At 35.3% G+C, this 15,275-nt stretch overlaps 2 protein-coding genes across 9 annotated transcripts in view; one reads left to right on the forward strand and one right to left on the reverse strand.

Moving 5' to 3' along the window:
• CAPS2 (calcyphosine 2) overlaps positions 1–15,275 on the forward strand; it is a 123,701-nt gene that overhangs the window by 33,782 nt on the left and 74,644 nt on the right. The gene's annotated exons all lie outside the window — the stretch shown is intronic.
• GLIPR1L1 (GLIPR1 like 1) overlaps positions 1–15,275 on the reverse strand; it is a 39,624-nt gene that overhangs the window by 16,326 nt on the left and 8,023 nt on the right. For both annotated transcript variants that reach the window (XM_010362651.2, XM_010362652.2), the window contains exons 2-3: positions 13,251–13,496; positions 9,450–9,550 (exon numbers count right to left, since the gene is read on the reverse strand). In XM_010362651.2, coding sequence (XP_010360953.1) covers positions 9,450–9,550; positions 13,251–13,496 — 347 coding nt within the window. The remainder of the gene's footprint in view (positions 1–9,449; positions 9,551–13,250; positions 13,497–15,275) is intronic.

Raw genomic sequence — 15,275 nt, forward strand, 5'->3', positions numbered from 1 at the left:
GCCTCCACATGAATTTTTTGATCAACTTGTCAATTTATACAATAAAAGCCTGGTAGAATTTTTGCTGGGATTGTCTTGAATCCATAGATCAATTCAGAAAAAAAAAAAAAAAAAAAAAAAAAGACGCCTTAAAAATACTGAGTCTTCTAACTCATGAACAACGTCTATCTTTCTAATTATTTGTGTCTCTGTTAGTTTCTCTCATGATATTATGCAGTTCTCAGTACATGTCTCTTTCTTTAGATAATTTATATTTTTGATGCTATTTTAAATGATATTTTCACTCAATTTCTGTTCGTTAATTGTTAGTATGCAGACATGTAATTAATTTTTGTATACTTATTTTGTATCCTAAAAGCTAAACTTATTAGTTTTAGATTAGTTTTGGTAGATTCCAGTGGATTTTCTATAGAGTAGCAATCAGCACAGTATGGCCCAGAGGCCAAATCTGTCCTGTGGTCTTTCTGTATTTTATATTTTATCTGTTTTATGCAGTCTGTAAGCTAATATATATATATATATTCACATATACACACACATATATATAAAATATATATTATAAACCATATTTTTAAACCATATATATAAATATAATATATATTATATATGGTTAGTATAATGAGATAATTGAATATATGGTTTAAAAAACATGTATAAAACCATATATAAAATATATATATTATATGATATATAATGTATATGATATATAATGTATGTAATAAACATTATATATTTTACATATATATGCCAAGGACATGAACTCATTCCTTTTTATGGCTGCATAGTATTTCATGGTGTATATGTACCACATTTTCTTTATCCAGTCTATCATTGATGGACATTTAGGTTGATTCCATGTCTTTGCTATTGTAAATAGTACTGCACTGAACATACATGTGCATGTATCTTTGTAATAGAATAATTTATATTTTTGGGGGTATATACCTAGCAATGGGATTGCTGGGTCAAATGGTATTTCTGGTTCTAGATCTTTGAGGAATTACCACACTGTCTTCCACAATGGTTTGACTATTGTGGAGTTTATATTCCTACCAACAGTGTAAAAACATTCCTGTTTCCCCATAGTCTCACCAGCATCTGTTGTTTCTGGACTTTTTAATAATTGCCATTCTGGGCCGGGCGCGGTGGCTCAAGCCTGTAATCCCAGCACTTTGGGAGGCCGAGACGGGCGGATCACGAGGTCAGGAGATTGAGACCATCCTGGCTAATACGGTGAAACCCCATCTCTACTAAAAATACAAAAAACTAGCCGGGCGAGGTGGCGGTGCCTGTAGTCCCAGCTACTTGGGAGGCTGAGGCAGGAGAATGGCGTGAACCCGGGAGGCGGAGCTTGCAGTGAGCTGAGATCTGGCCACTGCACTCCAGCCTGGGTGACAGAGCGAGACTCTGTCTCAAAAAAAAAAAAAAAAAAAATAATTGCCATTCTGACTGGCATGAGATGGTATCAAATTGTGATTTTGATTTGCATTTCTCTACTGACCAGTGATGTTAAGCTATTTTTTTGTAGTTTGTTGGATGCATAAATGTCTTATTTTGAGAAGTGTCTATTCATGTCTTTTGCCCATTTTTGAATGATTTTTTGTTTTGTAAATTTACTTAAATTCTTTGTAGATTCTGGATATTAGAACTTTGTCAGATGGATTGATTGCTAAAATTTTCTCCCACTCTGTAGGTTGCTTGTTTACTCTGATGATAGTTTCTTTTGCTGTGTAGACGCTCTTTAGTTTAATTGATCCTAGTTGTCCATTTTGCTTTTTGCAATTGCTTTTGATGTTTTTGTCATGAAATGTTTGCCCATGCCTATGTCCTGAATAGTATTGCGTAGATTTTCTTCTAGGGTTTTTATAGTTTTGGGTTTTACATTTAATCCATTAATCCATGGATCCTTTAATCCATCTTGAGCTAATTTTTGTATAAGCTGTAAGGAAGTTGTCCAGTTTCAATTCTCTGCATATGGCTAGCCTATTCTCCCAGCACCATGTATTAAATAGGGAGTCCTTTCCTCATTGCTTGTTTTTGTCAGGTTTGTCGAAGATTAGATGATAATAGATGTGAGGTCTTATTTCTGAGTTCTCTATTCTGTTCCATTGGTCTGTGTGTCTGTTTTTGTACCAGTACTATGCTGTTTTGGTTACTGCAGCCTTGTAGTATAGTTTGAAGTCAGGTAGTGTGATGCCTCCAGCTTTGTCCTTTTCTGCTTAGGATATCTTGGCTACACAGACTTTTATTTGGTTCCATATGAATTTTAAAATAGTTTTTCTAGTTCTGTGAAGAATGTCAATGAGTTTAATGGGAATAGCATTGAATCTATAAATTACTTTGGGCAGTGTGGTCATATTGATGATATTGATTCTTACTATCCATGAACATGAATGTTTTTTTCATTTGTTTGTGTCTTCTCCAATTTCCTTAAGCAGTGGTTTGTAGTTCTTCTTGAAGAGATCCTTCACTTTTTTTGTTAGCTGTATTCCTAGGTATTTTATTCTCTTTCTAGCAATTGTGAATGGGAATTTATTCATGATTTCACTTTCTGCTTGTCTGTTGTTGGTGTAGAGGAATGCTTGTGACTTTTGAGTATTGATTTTGTATCCTGAGACTGCTAAAGTTGCTTATCAGCTTAAAAAGATTTTGGGATGAGATAATGGGGTTTTCAAGATATAGGATTATATCATCTATGCAAACAAAGACAAAGACAATTTGACTTCCTCTCTTCCTATTTGAATACCACCCCCCTTTTTTTTTCTCTTCCCTGATTGCTCTGGCCAGAACTTCCAATACTATGTTGAATAGAAGTGATGAGAGAGGACATTTTTATCTTGTACTGGTTTTCAAGGGGAATGCTTCCAGCTTTTGCCCATTTAGTATGATATCGGCCATGGGTTTCTCATAAATGGCTCTTATTTTTTTGAGGTATGCTCCTTCAATTCCTGTTTTATTGAGAGGAGTTTTTAACATAAAGGAAGGCTGAATTTTATTGAAGGCCTTTTTGTCATCTATTGAGATAATTATGTGGTTTTTGTCTTCAGTTCTGATGATATAATGAATTGCATTTATTGATTTGCATATGCTGAACCAGACTTGCATCCTGGGGATGAAGCCAACTTGATTGTGGTGGATAAGCTTTTTGATGTGCTGCTGGATTTGGTTTGCCAGTATTTTATTGAGAATTTTTGCATCAATGTTCATCAGGGATATTGGCCTGATGCTTTTTGTTGTTTCTTTGCCAGGTTTTGGTATCAGGATGATATTGGCCTCATACAATGAGTTAGGAGGAGTACCTCCTTTTCAATTGTTTGGAATTTTTTCAGAAGAAAGGGTATCAGCTCCTCTTTGTTATTCTGGTAGAATTCAGCTATAAATCCATCTGGTCCTATGCTTTTTTTTTGTTGATAGGCTGTTCATTACTGCCTCAATTTCAGAAGTTGTTATTCGTCTATTCAGGGATTCAACTTCTTCCTGGTTCAGTCCTGGGAGGGCATATGTTTACAGGAATTTATCCATTTCTTCTAGATTTTCCAGGTAATTTGCACAGAAGTGTTTATAGTATTCTCTGATGTTTGTTTGTATTTCTGTGGGGTCAGTGGTGATATCCCCTTTATCATTTTTTATTGTGTCTATTTGATTCTTCTTTCTTTACTTATTTATGATTATAGCTAGTTAGCAGTCTATTTGTTTTATTAATCTTTTCACAAAGCCAGATCCTGGATTCATTGATTTTTTTGAAGGGTTTTTCATGTTTGTATCACCTTGTTTCACTCTGATCTTGGCTATTTCTTGTCTTCTGCTAGCTTTGGGGTTTGTTTGCTCTCGGTTCTCTAGTTCCTTTAGTTATGATGTTAGGATGTCAATTTGGGATCTTTCTAGCTTTTTGATGTGGGCGTTTAGCACTATAAATGTCCCTCTTAACACTGCTTTAGCTGCATTCCAGAGATTCTAGTATGTTATCTCATTGTTCCCATTTCTTGATTTCTGCCTTAATTTCATTATTTACCCAGGAGTCATGCAAGAGCAGGTTAATTTCCATGTAGTTGTGTGGTTTTGAGTGTTTCTTAATCTTCAGTTCTAATTTGACTGTCTTTTATTCTGAGAGACTGTTATGATTTCAGTTCTTTTGCATTTGCTGAGGAGTGATTTACTTACAATTGTGTGCAGTTTTAGAGTAAGTGCCTTGTGGCACTGAGAATAATGCATATTCTGTTGTTTGGGATGGAGAGTTCTGCAGATATCTATCAGGTCCACTTGATCCAGAGCTGAGTTCAACTTCAGGATATCTTTGTTAATATTCTGTCTCTATGATCTGTCTAATATTGACAGTGGGGTGTTAAAATGTCCCACTGTTACTGTGTGGGAGTCTAAGTCTCTTTGTAGGTCTCTAAGAATTTGTTTTGTGAATCTAGGTGCTCCTGTATTGGGCGCATATATATTTAGGATAGTTAGCTCTTCTTGTTGAATTGATTCCTTTACCATTATGTAATGTCCTTCTTTGTATTTTTTGATCTTTGTTGGTTTAACGTTTGTTTCATCAGAAACTAGGATTTCAACCTCTGCTTTTTTCTGTTTTCTATTTGCTTGGTAAATTTTCCTCTATCCCTTTGAATCTATGTATGTCTTTGCATGTGAGATGGGGTCTTTTGAATGCAGCTCACTGATGGGTGTTGGCTCTTTATACAGCTTACCATTCTGTGTCTTTTATATGGGGCCTTTAGGCCATTTACATTTAATGTTAGTATTGTTATATGTGAATTTGATCCTGTCATCATGATGCTAGCTGGTTATTTTGCAGACTTGTTGTATAGTTGCTTCATAGTGTTGTTGGTTTGTGTACTTCAGTGTGTTTTTTGTAGTGACTGGTAACCATTTTTCATTTCCATATTAGTGCTTCCTTCAGGAGCTCTTGCAAGGCAGGCCTTGTGATGAATTCCCTCAGCATTTGCTTATCTGAAAAAAAATCTCATTTCTCGTTTGCTTATGAAGTTTAGTTTGGCTGGATATGAAATTCTAGGCTGAATTTTTTTTTTGAAGAGTACTAAATATCGGGCCAGGCATGGTGGCTCACACCTGTAATCCCAGCACTTTGGGAAGCCAAGGAGGGTGGATCACCTGAGGTCAGGAGTTCGAGACTAGGCTGGCTAGCATGGCAAAACCTTGTCTCTACTAAAAATACAAAAATTAGCTGGGTATGGTGGCGGGCACCTCTAATCCCAGCCACTCAGGAGGCTGAGGCAGGAGAATCGCTTGAACCTGGGAGGCGGAGGTTGCAATGAGTCAAGATTGTACCAGTGCACTCTACCTTGGGTGACAGAGTGGGACTCCATCTCAAACCAGAATGTTAAATATTGTTCCCAATCTCTTCTGGATTTTAGGGTTTCTGCTGAGAGGTCTACTGTTAGTCTGATGGGCTTCCCTTTGTAGGCAGCCTGGCCTTTCTCTCTGGCTGCCCTTAACATTGTCTCCTACAGTTTGACCTTGGAGAATCTAATGCTTACGTGTTTTGGGGTTGATCTTCTCATGGAGTATCTTACTGGGGTTCTCTGGATTTCCTTAGTTTGAATGTTGACCTTTCTTGCTAGGTTGGGGAAGTTTTCCTGGATGATATCCTGAAGTGTGTTTTCCAACTTGGTTTGTTCTCCCCATTTATTTCAGGTACCCCAATCAGTCATAGGTTCAATCTTTTTACATAATCCCATAGTTCTCACAGGTTTTGTTTGTTCCTTTTTTCTCTAATCTTGTCTGCCTGCCTTATTTCAGCAAGATAGTCTTCAAGCTTTGATATCCTTTCTGCCACTTGGTCTGTTTGGATATTGACACTTGTGATTGCATTGTGAAGTTCTTATGTTGTGTTTTACAGATTGATCAGTTCATTTAGGTTCCTCTCTAAACTAGTTATTCAGGTTAACAGCTCCTGTAATATTTTATCATGGTTCTTAGCTTCTTTGCACTGTGTTAGAACATACTCCTTTAGCTCAACCAAGTTCATTATTATACATCTTCTGAACCCGATTTCTGTCAATTCATCCATCTCAGCCTCATCCCAGTTCTGTGCCCTTGCTGGAGATGTGTTGTGATCATTTGTAGTTGAAGAGACAGTGTGGCTTTTTGAGTTTTCAGCATTTTTGAGTTGATTCTTTCTGATCTTCAAGAGTTTATCTACCTTTGATCTTTGAGTCTGCTGAGCTTTGGATGGAGTTTTTGTGGTCTAATTGATGCTGTTGTTGCTTTCTGTTTGTTCTTCTTTTAGCAGTAAGGCCTCTCTTCCCTAGGGCTGCTGTGGTTTGCTGGGGGCCTACTCCAGACCCTGTTCACCTGGGTCCCTCTGACCCCTGGAGATATTACCAGTGGAGGAGGCAGAACACCAAAGATGGCAGCCTGCTCCTTTCACTGGGCACTCTGCCCCAGAGGGGCATTGACCTGATGCCTACCAGAATGCTCCTGTATGCAGTGCCTGGAGACCCCTGTTGGGAGATCTCACCCAGTCAGGAGAAATAGGATCAGGGACCCACTTAAATAAGCAAGAATTTCCCTTATCCAGACTACCTGGACTCCTCAGCGTTTGCCTGCAGAAAAGGATAAGATTGCGGTCCATGATACCGTGGCTGCCCGTCCTCCTAGGGGCTCCTCTCATGGAAATCAGAGATCTGTCCATAAACCCCTGGCTGGGGGTACTGAAAATCCCTCAGGGAGAGGCCCTGCCTGGCAAGAAGGAATGTGTCAGGGTCTTGCTTAAAGCAGTCTGGCCACAAACTGTCACAGTACCTGTGCTGCGCTGTGGGGAATTTCTCCTGGTCCAAATCACTCAGTCTTGCTGGCACCAGCAGCAGGGGAAAATGGCCAACTGGAGCCACAGTGGTGGTGGGTACCCCTGCCTCCTGGGACCCGGTCTTCTTAGGCAGTCTCCAGCCTGTCCCTCTGGCCAGGAGGGAGTCCAATTTAAGGAAATCAATTTACACTAAAGTTGTATCACGGCTAACTGATACAAATTTTATTTTTTTGGATTTTTTTTCCCCTATGGATTCTATCTTGGATAATATTTTTCTTTTCTTTTTATAAAGAGATAGGGTCTTGCTCTGTTTCCCAGGGCAATCATGGCTCACTGCAGCCGTGAACTCCTGAATCACTGTCTTGGATAATTTCTAATGTTATGATTTTGAATTCATTCATCTTTCTTTTCTGGAATGTCTAATATTCCATTAATTTTAACTTCTAAAAAGTCTCAGACATTGTAGTCCTCTGTTTTGAATATTTTTCATCTTTGTTCAACATTTAAAAATATGGAAAACAGTTATAACCATTTTAATGTCTCTTAATTATAACATCTGTGTAAGTTCTGAATTCATTTCAACTTATTGATTCAGCTTCTTATTATGTCTTATTTTTTTCCTTCTGTATATGGCTGGCAGTATTTCATTAGATTCCAGACATTGCGTTAGGTGCTGGGTATTATGTATTTCTGTAAACCTCCTTGAGTTTTTTTGTTGCTGTTGTTAAAGTTATGTTGTTCTTTTCTTAAAAGTATGTGCTTTTATAATCATTCTCAATCATTTCTTATGTGGGATACAGTCAGATTACATGGGAACATTTTGATCCTTTCAGGTTTTACATTATGAATTGTTAGGTGGGTCTGGAGCAGTTTAGTTATGCTCACTGTGTGAGTGCCAAGAACTGTGTCCTCTTACTGTTTCAGATGCTTCTTAATCTGGCCTACTCACATGCATGTGCTAATCAATACTCAAGGAATACCTTTTGTAGATCTCTAGGGTTCTCTCTGTGTAGTTCTGTTTTCTCTGGTACTCTTTTCCGTGAACTCTAGATGTATTGGTATTCTTATACTTTTAGCTCCATTTCTTCAACTCAGGGAGTCAGTCAACCTTTGTTTTAGTAATTTCATGTGCCATGACCTGAAAGCTCTCATTGAGACAGAAAGCTGGGGGAATTATAGGGCTAACTTTCTTTTTGTTTGTTTGTTTTCAGAGATGACAGCCCTTTGTTGTATTATGACCAGTGTCTTTAAAACCATTGCTTCATGTGCTTCGTCTATTTTGCTTTTTTTGGCTTTTGTTTCAAGTGACAGGGTATATTGCTCCCTACCACTTGGCCAGGGGTGACATAGCAATATCCTCATATGCTTTCACAAGACCCATAAGCAATCTGTTACGTACATAGTTTGTTTGGACCTCCAAACCTGAGTTATTCAAAGCAATATGATGCTTAACTGCTTTTTCATCAAATCTTGAGCCTTCATGCCCTATTATCATTCTCTTTCCATTTCAAATCTTGTGATTAGTCTCCTTAAGAGAAAAGATAATAAATGTGTCAGTAGTTTTATAATTTCTCTGAATCTATAACAACTCTACTTTTCCCAAGCTATAAAAATTTGTATTTATCATTCTTGTTTTTGCTTCCAAGTGTAAGGTCATGGAAGAAAATACAGAGAGATATATACACATTTCTGCCTCTCTCTAGTAATTTTGGTATATCTCAGCTCCTTTTTGTCAATTTTGCATATTTATTCACTGTCTTTGTTTTTATCTTTTCTACTGCTTATTTTTAAATTGATATATATATATTTTTTGAGATCGAGTCTCGCTCTGTCGCCCAGGCTGGAGTGCAGTGGCTGGATCTCAGCTCACTGCAAGCTCTGCCTCCCAGGTTTATGCCATTCTCCTGCCTCAGCCTCCCAAGTAGCTGGGACTACAGGCGCCCGCCACCTCGCCCGGCTAGTTTTTTGTATTTTTTTTTTTTTTTAGTAGAGACGGAGTTTCACCGTGTTAGCCAGGATGGTCTCGATCTCCTGACCTCGTGATCCACCCGTCTCGGCCTCCCAAAGTGCTGGGATTACAGGCTTGAGCCACCGCACCCGGCCTTTAAATTGATATTTGTTGAACAGCTGGGTTATTAACTTTTTATATTCTTCCTAGTATAGATTAACTGAGATTAGAGTTCTAGAATTTCATTTTCAGAGTTTCCCTTTAAGCTTATGCTATATTTTCATTTAGATATGCAATTATCAGCAAGACAATTAAAGTTATGTTGCTCTTTTCTTAAAAGTATGTGCTTTTACAATCATTCTCAATCGTTTTCTTATTCCACTTATTTTATATTATATTAGTGAAGCATCTGCCAGCCTTTTTGTGTTTCAGTATTTATATATTGCTGTGGCAATGTATTTTATATTATCTCTTTTTGTAAACCTAACAGTCTCCATCATTTTCTCTCTCAAGTTTAAATATTTTATGACAGGTATAGTTTTTCTTTAAATAAGGCAATATTCTGCCACCATCTTCTATTTTCACCTATCTCATTTGATTAGCACTTTAAAGGGAGTCGTTACTTATCAAAAATACACTTGTCTCTAGTATAAGATCCTCTTATTTGGCAACCATCATCAACATTAATTTCAATTAAAATATTTTTAAGAGAAAATAACTCACGCAGGTCCATAGTTGCAAACAAATATTGCAGTTGAAGCTCCCCCAAGGTCAGGACACATTGCAACTGCACAACCGACATAAAATGAATTGGCCCAAACTAACTATAAAGATAAGGAATGTCAAGATAACATATGGAAAACAATTCTATTCTATGCAAACAATGCATTTAGATAATTAGTATAATCTTTGTCATGCTACAGAAAATATTGTACATAAATACTTATTAGTTACATATTTTTTCTAATTTTTATATTTAGTTTAAAATTCTTATATTGTTATGGCTGATTTTATGAGAGCTACCAAGCTAGTTTTTCCATACTGGTAATTCTCATAAATCAAAAGGAAAATATAATATATAACCAAACTCATAATATAATATACAGCCAAAGTAATTTCTTCTAGAATATTTATGAAATACATTTTTATTCTATCCATGGGAATATCATACAAACAATATTAAAATCAGACTATAAATGAAAACAATAACTTACATTTATTTGTTTTTCTCAGAAAAATTTTACTAATTACATTTTAAATTTTGCAATCTTAACCATATTCTTACCTTTGTCAAGTCACAAGACATAGGTAAGAATTAAAAACATATTGAGTTGATTTTCAAAGATGCCTGCCATAAGGATAGTGAATCTTTATTTTTATCTAGTTGCAAAGAATAGCAAAGTTATTTAAAAGGAAGAAGACTTCTATGGAAAACTAGTTACAGTAGATAGATAAAGAGGTGAGGAACATTACTAGTTTTTTGTGACAATGATAGAATAAATTTTTTTCGTTTTCCAAATAAACAAAAAAGGGAAGAAAATACTGATTTACTCCACTTGAAAAATAATCCAAGGAATTTAGACACAGAATAAATTTTGACAACACAAATTTCGGATCTCATTTATTTTACAACTTTATTAGCAAAACGTACTAACCTATTTCGTAAATTCATGTATCAATTTTTTTTCATAGGCTTGTTCTAGCCAGAATCAATAATTTTGCAAAATATATTTTACTGGCTTTTTGTTTGCCTGAGAGGCAGCAAAAGTGCAAGAAAAATCACAGTGAACTGAGAATTTAAAAATGAGTTTTGGGAGATCAAGCCGGGTGGATCACGAGGTCAGGAGTTTGAGGCCAGCCTGGCCAACATGGCGAAACCCCGTCTCTACTAAAAATACAAAAATTAGCCGAGCGTGGTGGCATGTGCCTGTAATCCTAGCTACTTAGGAGGTTGAGGCAGGAGAATCGCTTGAACCTAGGAGGTGGAGCTTGCAGTGAGCCGATATCACACCACTGTGCTCCTGCCTGGGTGACAGGGCGAGACTCCATCTCAAAAAAAAAAAAAAAAAAAAAAAAAAGAATTTTGCTTTCAGCCATCTTTGTGGTTTTGGTGAGTAAGTGACAGATCAATTCTGAGGTAGTTTCCCACTTAATGAAATGAGATAAAGTGAGATGATTAAAAGAGCATTTTTCCTTTTGAATGTTTTAAACAATTAATAAAAAATACAACTAAAATATATATATTTCCAAAAAATCATGTTTAACAATTTGGCTTATGAATAACTAACTACACCATTAAATTCTATCTAAATTGTGACTTTTTGGGGCTTTTGAAATGGTGAGAATAAATATTCACTATGTAGGTTTATGATGTATTGGTTTCATTAAAGAAATTAGATGTAATATTAATATGAACTTTGGATGTATGTGAATATCACTCCAATGTGAATATCACTAGGTGGTAAATGCAATAAAATTTTCTCTTATTTTGTTTGGAACATTAAGCAAGATATAGTTGTTGATTTTATAAGAATACAACCATTCCTAATTATTTAACCTTAAGTGTAAACTAGTCAATAAAGAGTAAGCTCCCCTTTCTGATCTAGCAATAGGAAGGGAGAAGGGGCATTTGAGAACCTGATTTTCTTTTTTTGCTTTACAGCAAAAGAGAAGACAAAGGATATATAAAAGCTATGACTCAGCCTTGATGCCATATTATTAGGGATATTGCATCTTTTTGTTGTCAGGACGTCTGACACTTGATTCATTCTCTCAATTTTCCCAGTAGTAGCCAAACCATATTCTTTACCAACATCTTTCCTGATGTCCTGGAGAGTGTCTAGACTTAGAACATCCTGTTGTTGAACGAAGAATGAACATAAAGGGAACATGGAAGTTGCTATTATTTGTTCACTGCACCTCTGATAAGAACGACTTGCTTTAAGACCCTATGTATTAATTAAACTTATACAAATGGGTAAGTCTAGAGAAGAAGGTGAGCTATTTATATTGCTTAAACAGGCTTTCCTAGGGGCTCAGTACCATGCCTAGCATTAAAGTTTGGCCAAAAGGTGAATTTTAGACACATTTACACTTCTACCTGAAATAATTTTAAAAATTGGGAAAATGATAGGAAGTAATGGTTTTCAAGACATTAGGCAACACAATGTAATACCCCTGAGATTTGGGGAGAAAAAGATGGAAACTCTATAATTGTCCTGGTATATTGCCTGGAGACAGTTTCTACATTATGGCTCAGAAGAAGTTTGATAGACTCTCATAGTTGAGAGAGTCTGATTGAGAGTCTTGGGGAGACCAAGGACGCAGAAGTTTAGATGGCATAGTTCTGAAGAGGTGAGAATTGTACAGTGACACACTAGGACAATGTGCAGAGGGTCCTCATCATCTATTCAGCAAAGTACTAATCAAAACATGCATGTGGAGAAACTAGTCTAACCCATTTACAAGAACTAGAGGAAATAATACCAAGGTTTACACAAAGTCAGAAATTGGACCTATTCCCAGTTTCTGAATTGGACAACTTCATAATTCTCAGTGTGTTAGGTAGAGTATGCAGAAGAATCTTGCCTGGGTAGTGAGAGATCATTATCAGTTCTGGACTAAACACTACTTTTATTCTACCTAACATATTTTAAAAGCAGGAACAAAGAGGATCGAATATGTCGCAGGTACTTAGCTGTACCCAAAAAGACAGCTCAAGAATATTTATAATATACAGATGAATCCAGCACCCAACAAGGCAAAATGTACAATATTGGAAATATAATAAAATTTACCCAACATGATATGAGGGAAGAAAATTTGATGCATAATGAAGAGAAAAATCAATCCATTGAAACTAACACAGAGTTAACACAGATACTAGAGCTAGCAGGGAAAATATTAATTATTACAACTCTATCTCATATGCTTAAAAAGCTAGATGAAAGAGCAAACATATTAGGTATAGTCATTGAAGATGTAAAAATATTAAATTTGTAGAGATACGAACTTTAAGGTGCAAGATTGAAAACAAACTGAATGGGATTAAGAGGAGACTAAACATTACAGAAGAATAGATCAACAAACTTAAAGATGCAGCGATAAAATTACTTGAAATTAATCACAGAGAGAAAAAAACAAGAAAAAAGAGACAAGAGCATCAATTTATGTGGGAAAACTTCAAGTGACTTTCTACATGAGTAACTTGAAGAGAAGAGAACTTCCCACTTCGAGGGAAGAGAGAGAGTGAGAGAAGGAAGTATTTTCACAAACAGTGGCCAACATTTTTCTAAATTTGATTTAAGCTATTGACTTACGACTTCAAAAAGGCCAGTGAACTGCAGCACAAGAAACATACAGAAAACTTTGGTATATTATTATTAAATTGCTCAAGACCTATGATAAGGGAAAAAATTTAAAGGCAGCCAGAAAAATAAAGGCACTTTACACACAGAGAAATAAATTCTGGCAATTAAAATATACACAAATAAGAACTAATCAATAAAGATGTCAAATATTTACCTGTGTATAATGGCCACAGACTCTGGAACATGATAGACTATCAAAATCATAAAATTGGGTTTCATTATACCAAGCCGTAATGGCAAGTCTTGGTGTGAATGACTTTATTCCACCTAACCAGATATTTTCTCCAACATATTCAAAAGCTGCATAGCATTTATATGATTTATCCAAACAGTTGTTATGTTCAAACTTGCACTCATTTGCCCATGCTTTAGCCATCTTTGCTAAACCTTTATCCCAAATCTGAAAGATAAAAATAATTTAAATTGAATTGTGCATAAGTATTTGCATTAAATTGTTCTAATTGTAATCAATTAATTTTTGCTTACATTTATTATTTTAATAAGATGTAGTTTTTCTTTGGTATTTATTGTGTTCACAGTTAGTCATTTCTCTTTAGTTCTACTTCAGAAATACTTATTTATACTCACTCTATGACAGTTCATTGTTATATTACCAGTACTTAGCAGATGGCCTGATACATTAGAGTCACTAAAGAAATAAATCGGAATGTGATTAAAATAATCCAGAATTCAAAGTCTAGTAATTCAGAAGTTCATGTTAATTTATTGCAATTAAGGGATGAATACACATTGATAATTAAAAAGGGCAAAAAACTAGGAATAGAAAGAAAATATGCCCTTAATTTGATCAAGATAATCTACAAACAAACAGACAAAAATCTTATCAAATGGTGAAATATTATAACTTTCCCTCAAGATTAGGAATAAAACAAGATATCTGCCCTCGTTATTTCTATTCATTATTTTACAAGAAGTTAGGAAGTATAATAAAATGCATGAGTTGTAAATACGTAAGACAAAAACATGTCAAATGTATTGGGATTGGATATATCATTATTCACAGATTACATGACTGGATGCATAAAAATTTAAATTAATATATAAACAATAGTATAAAAATAAATGAAATTATCAAAGTTGAAAGATACAATGAAAGTATGCAAAAAATCTATTATATCTCTATGTATATTCTACAAATGAATAACTCCAAAACATCCAATATGTATTAATAAATTTAATAAGTGATATACAAGACCTCTATGCTGAAAACTGCAAAAACGTAACTGAAATAAATTTTAAAAGACTTAAATAAATGGAGAGATATAAAATGTTCATGGACCAGAATATTCTGTATTGCAAAAGAATATTGATTATGACATATAATTTTATTTCTAATCAAATTCCAAGTAGCTTTTTTGGGGTGGAAATTGATTACAAAATGTATGTGGAAATGCGATGTTCCAAGTAAAGCTAAGCCAATCTTTTCAATGTAGAATAAAACTGAAGAATTTCTCTCCCATATATCAATATTTATCATAAAGCTACATTAAGATATTGTCATATTGACACAAGAGTAGACAAATAGCTCAATGGAACAGAACAGAGTCCAGAAACAACTCATGACAAAAGCAACAGGCTTAATGTAGGTATAATTGCCAAGGTTATTTTTAAACATCTTTATTTTTAACTGATTATAAATTCACAAGAAGTTACAACAATAGTACACAGGGGTCCTGTGTAGACTTCACCAAGTTTTCCCAATGGTAACTTTTTTTGTAACAATAGTATAATATCAAAATAATAAATTGACATTGGTATTATCCACAGACCTTTTAACGATTTCAACAGTTTTACTTGCATTTATTTTTGATTATGTGTAGGTTTATGTGATTTTATCACATGTATAAATTGAAGTAATCAATCCCACAATATCTAGATACAGAACTGTTTCAACGCCACAAGGATCCTTCATGCTATCCCGTTAAGTCACAACCACTCACTATCCACACTATCTTTAATCCCTGGTGATCATCAATATGTTCTTCAGTTCTGTAATTTTGTTATTTCAAGAATGTTATATAAATAGATGTCAAGGCCTGGTGGCTCAAGCCTGTAATCCCAGCACTTTGGGAGGCCAAGGTGGGTGGATCACCTGAGGTCAGGAGTTCAAGACCAGCTGGCCAACATGGTGAAACCCCATCTCTACTAAAAATACAAA

Source organism: Rhinopithecus roxellana, chromosome 10 (genome assembly GCF_007565055.1).
Source record: "Rhinopithecus roxellana isolate Shanxi Qingling chromosome 10, ASM756505v1, whole genome shotgun sequence".
Lineage (NCBI taxonomy): Eukaryota > Metazoa > Chordata > Mammalia > Primates > Cercopithecidae > Rhinopithecus > Rhinopithecus roxellana.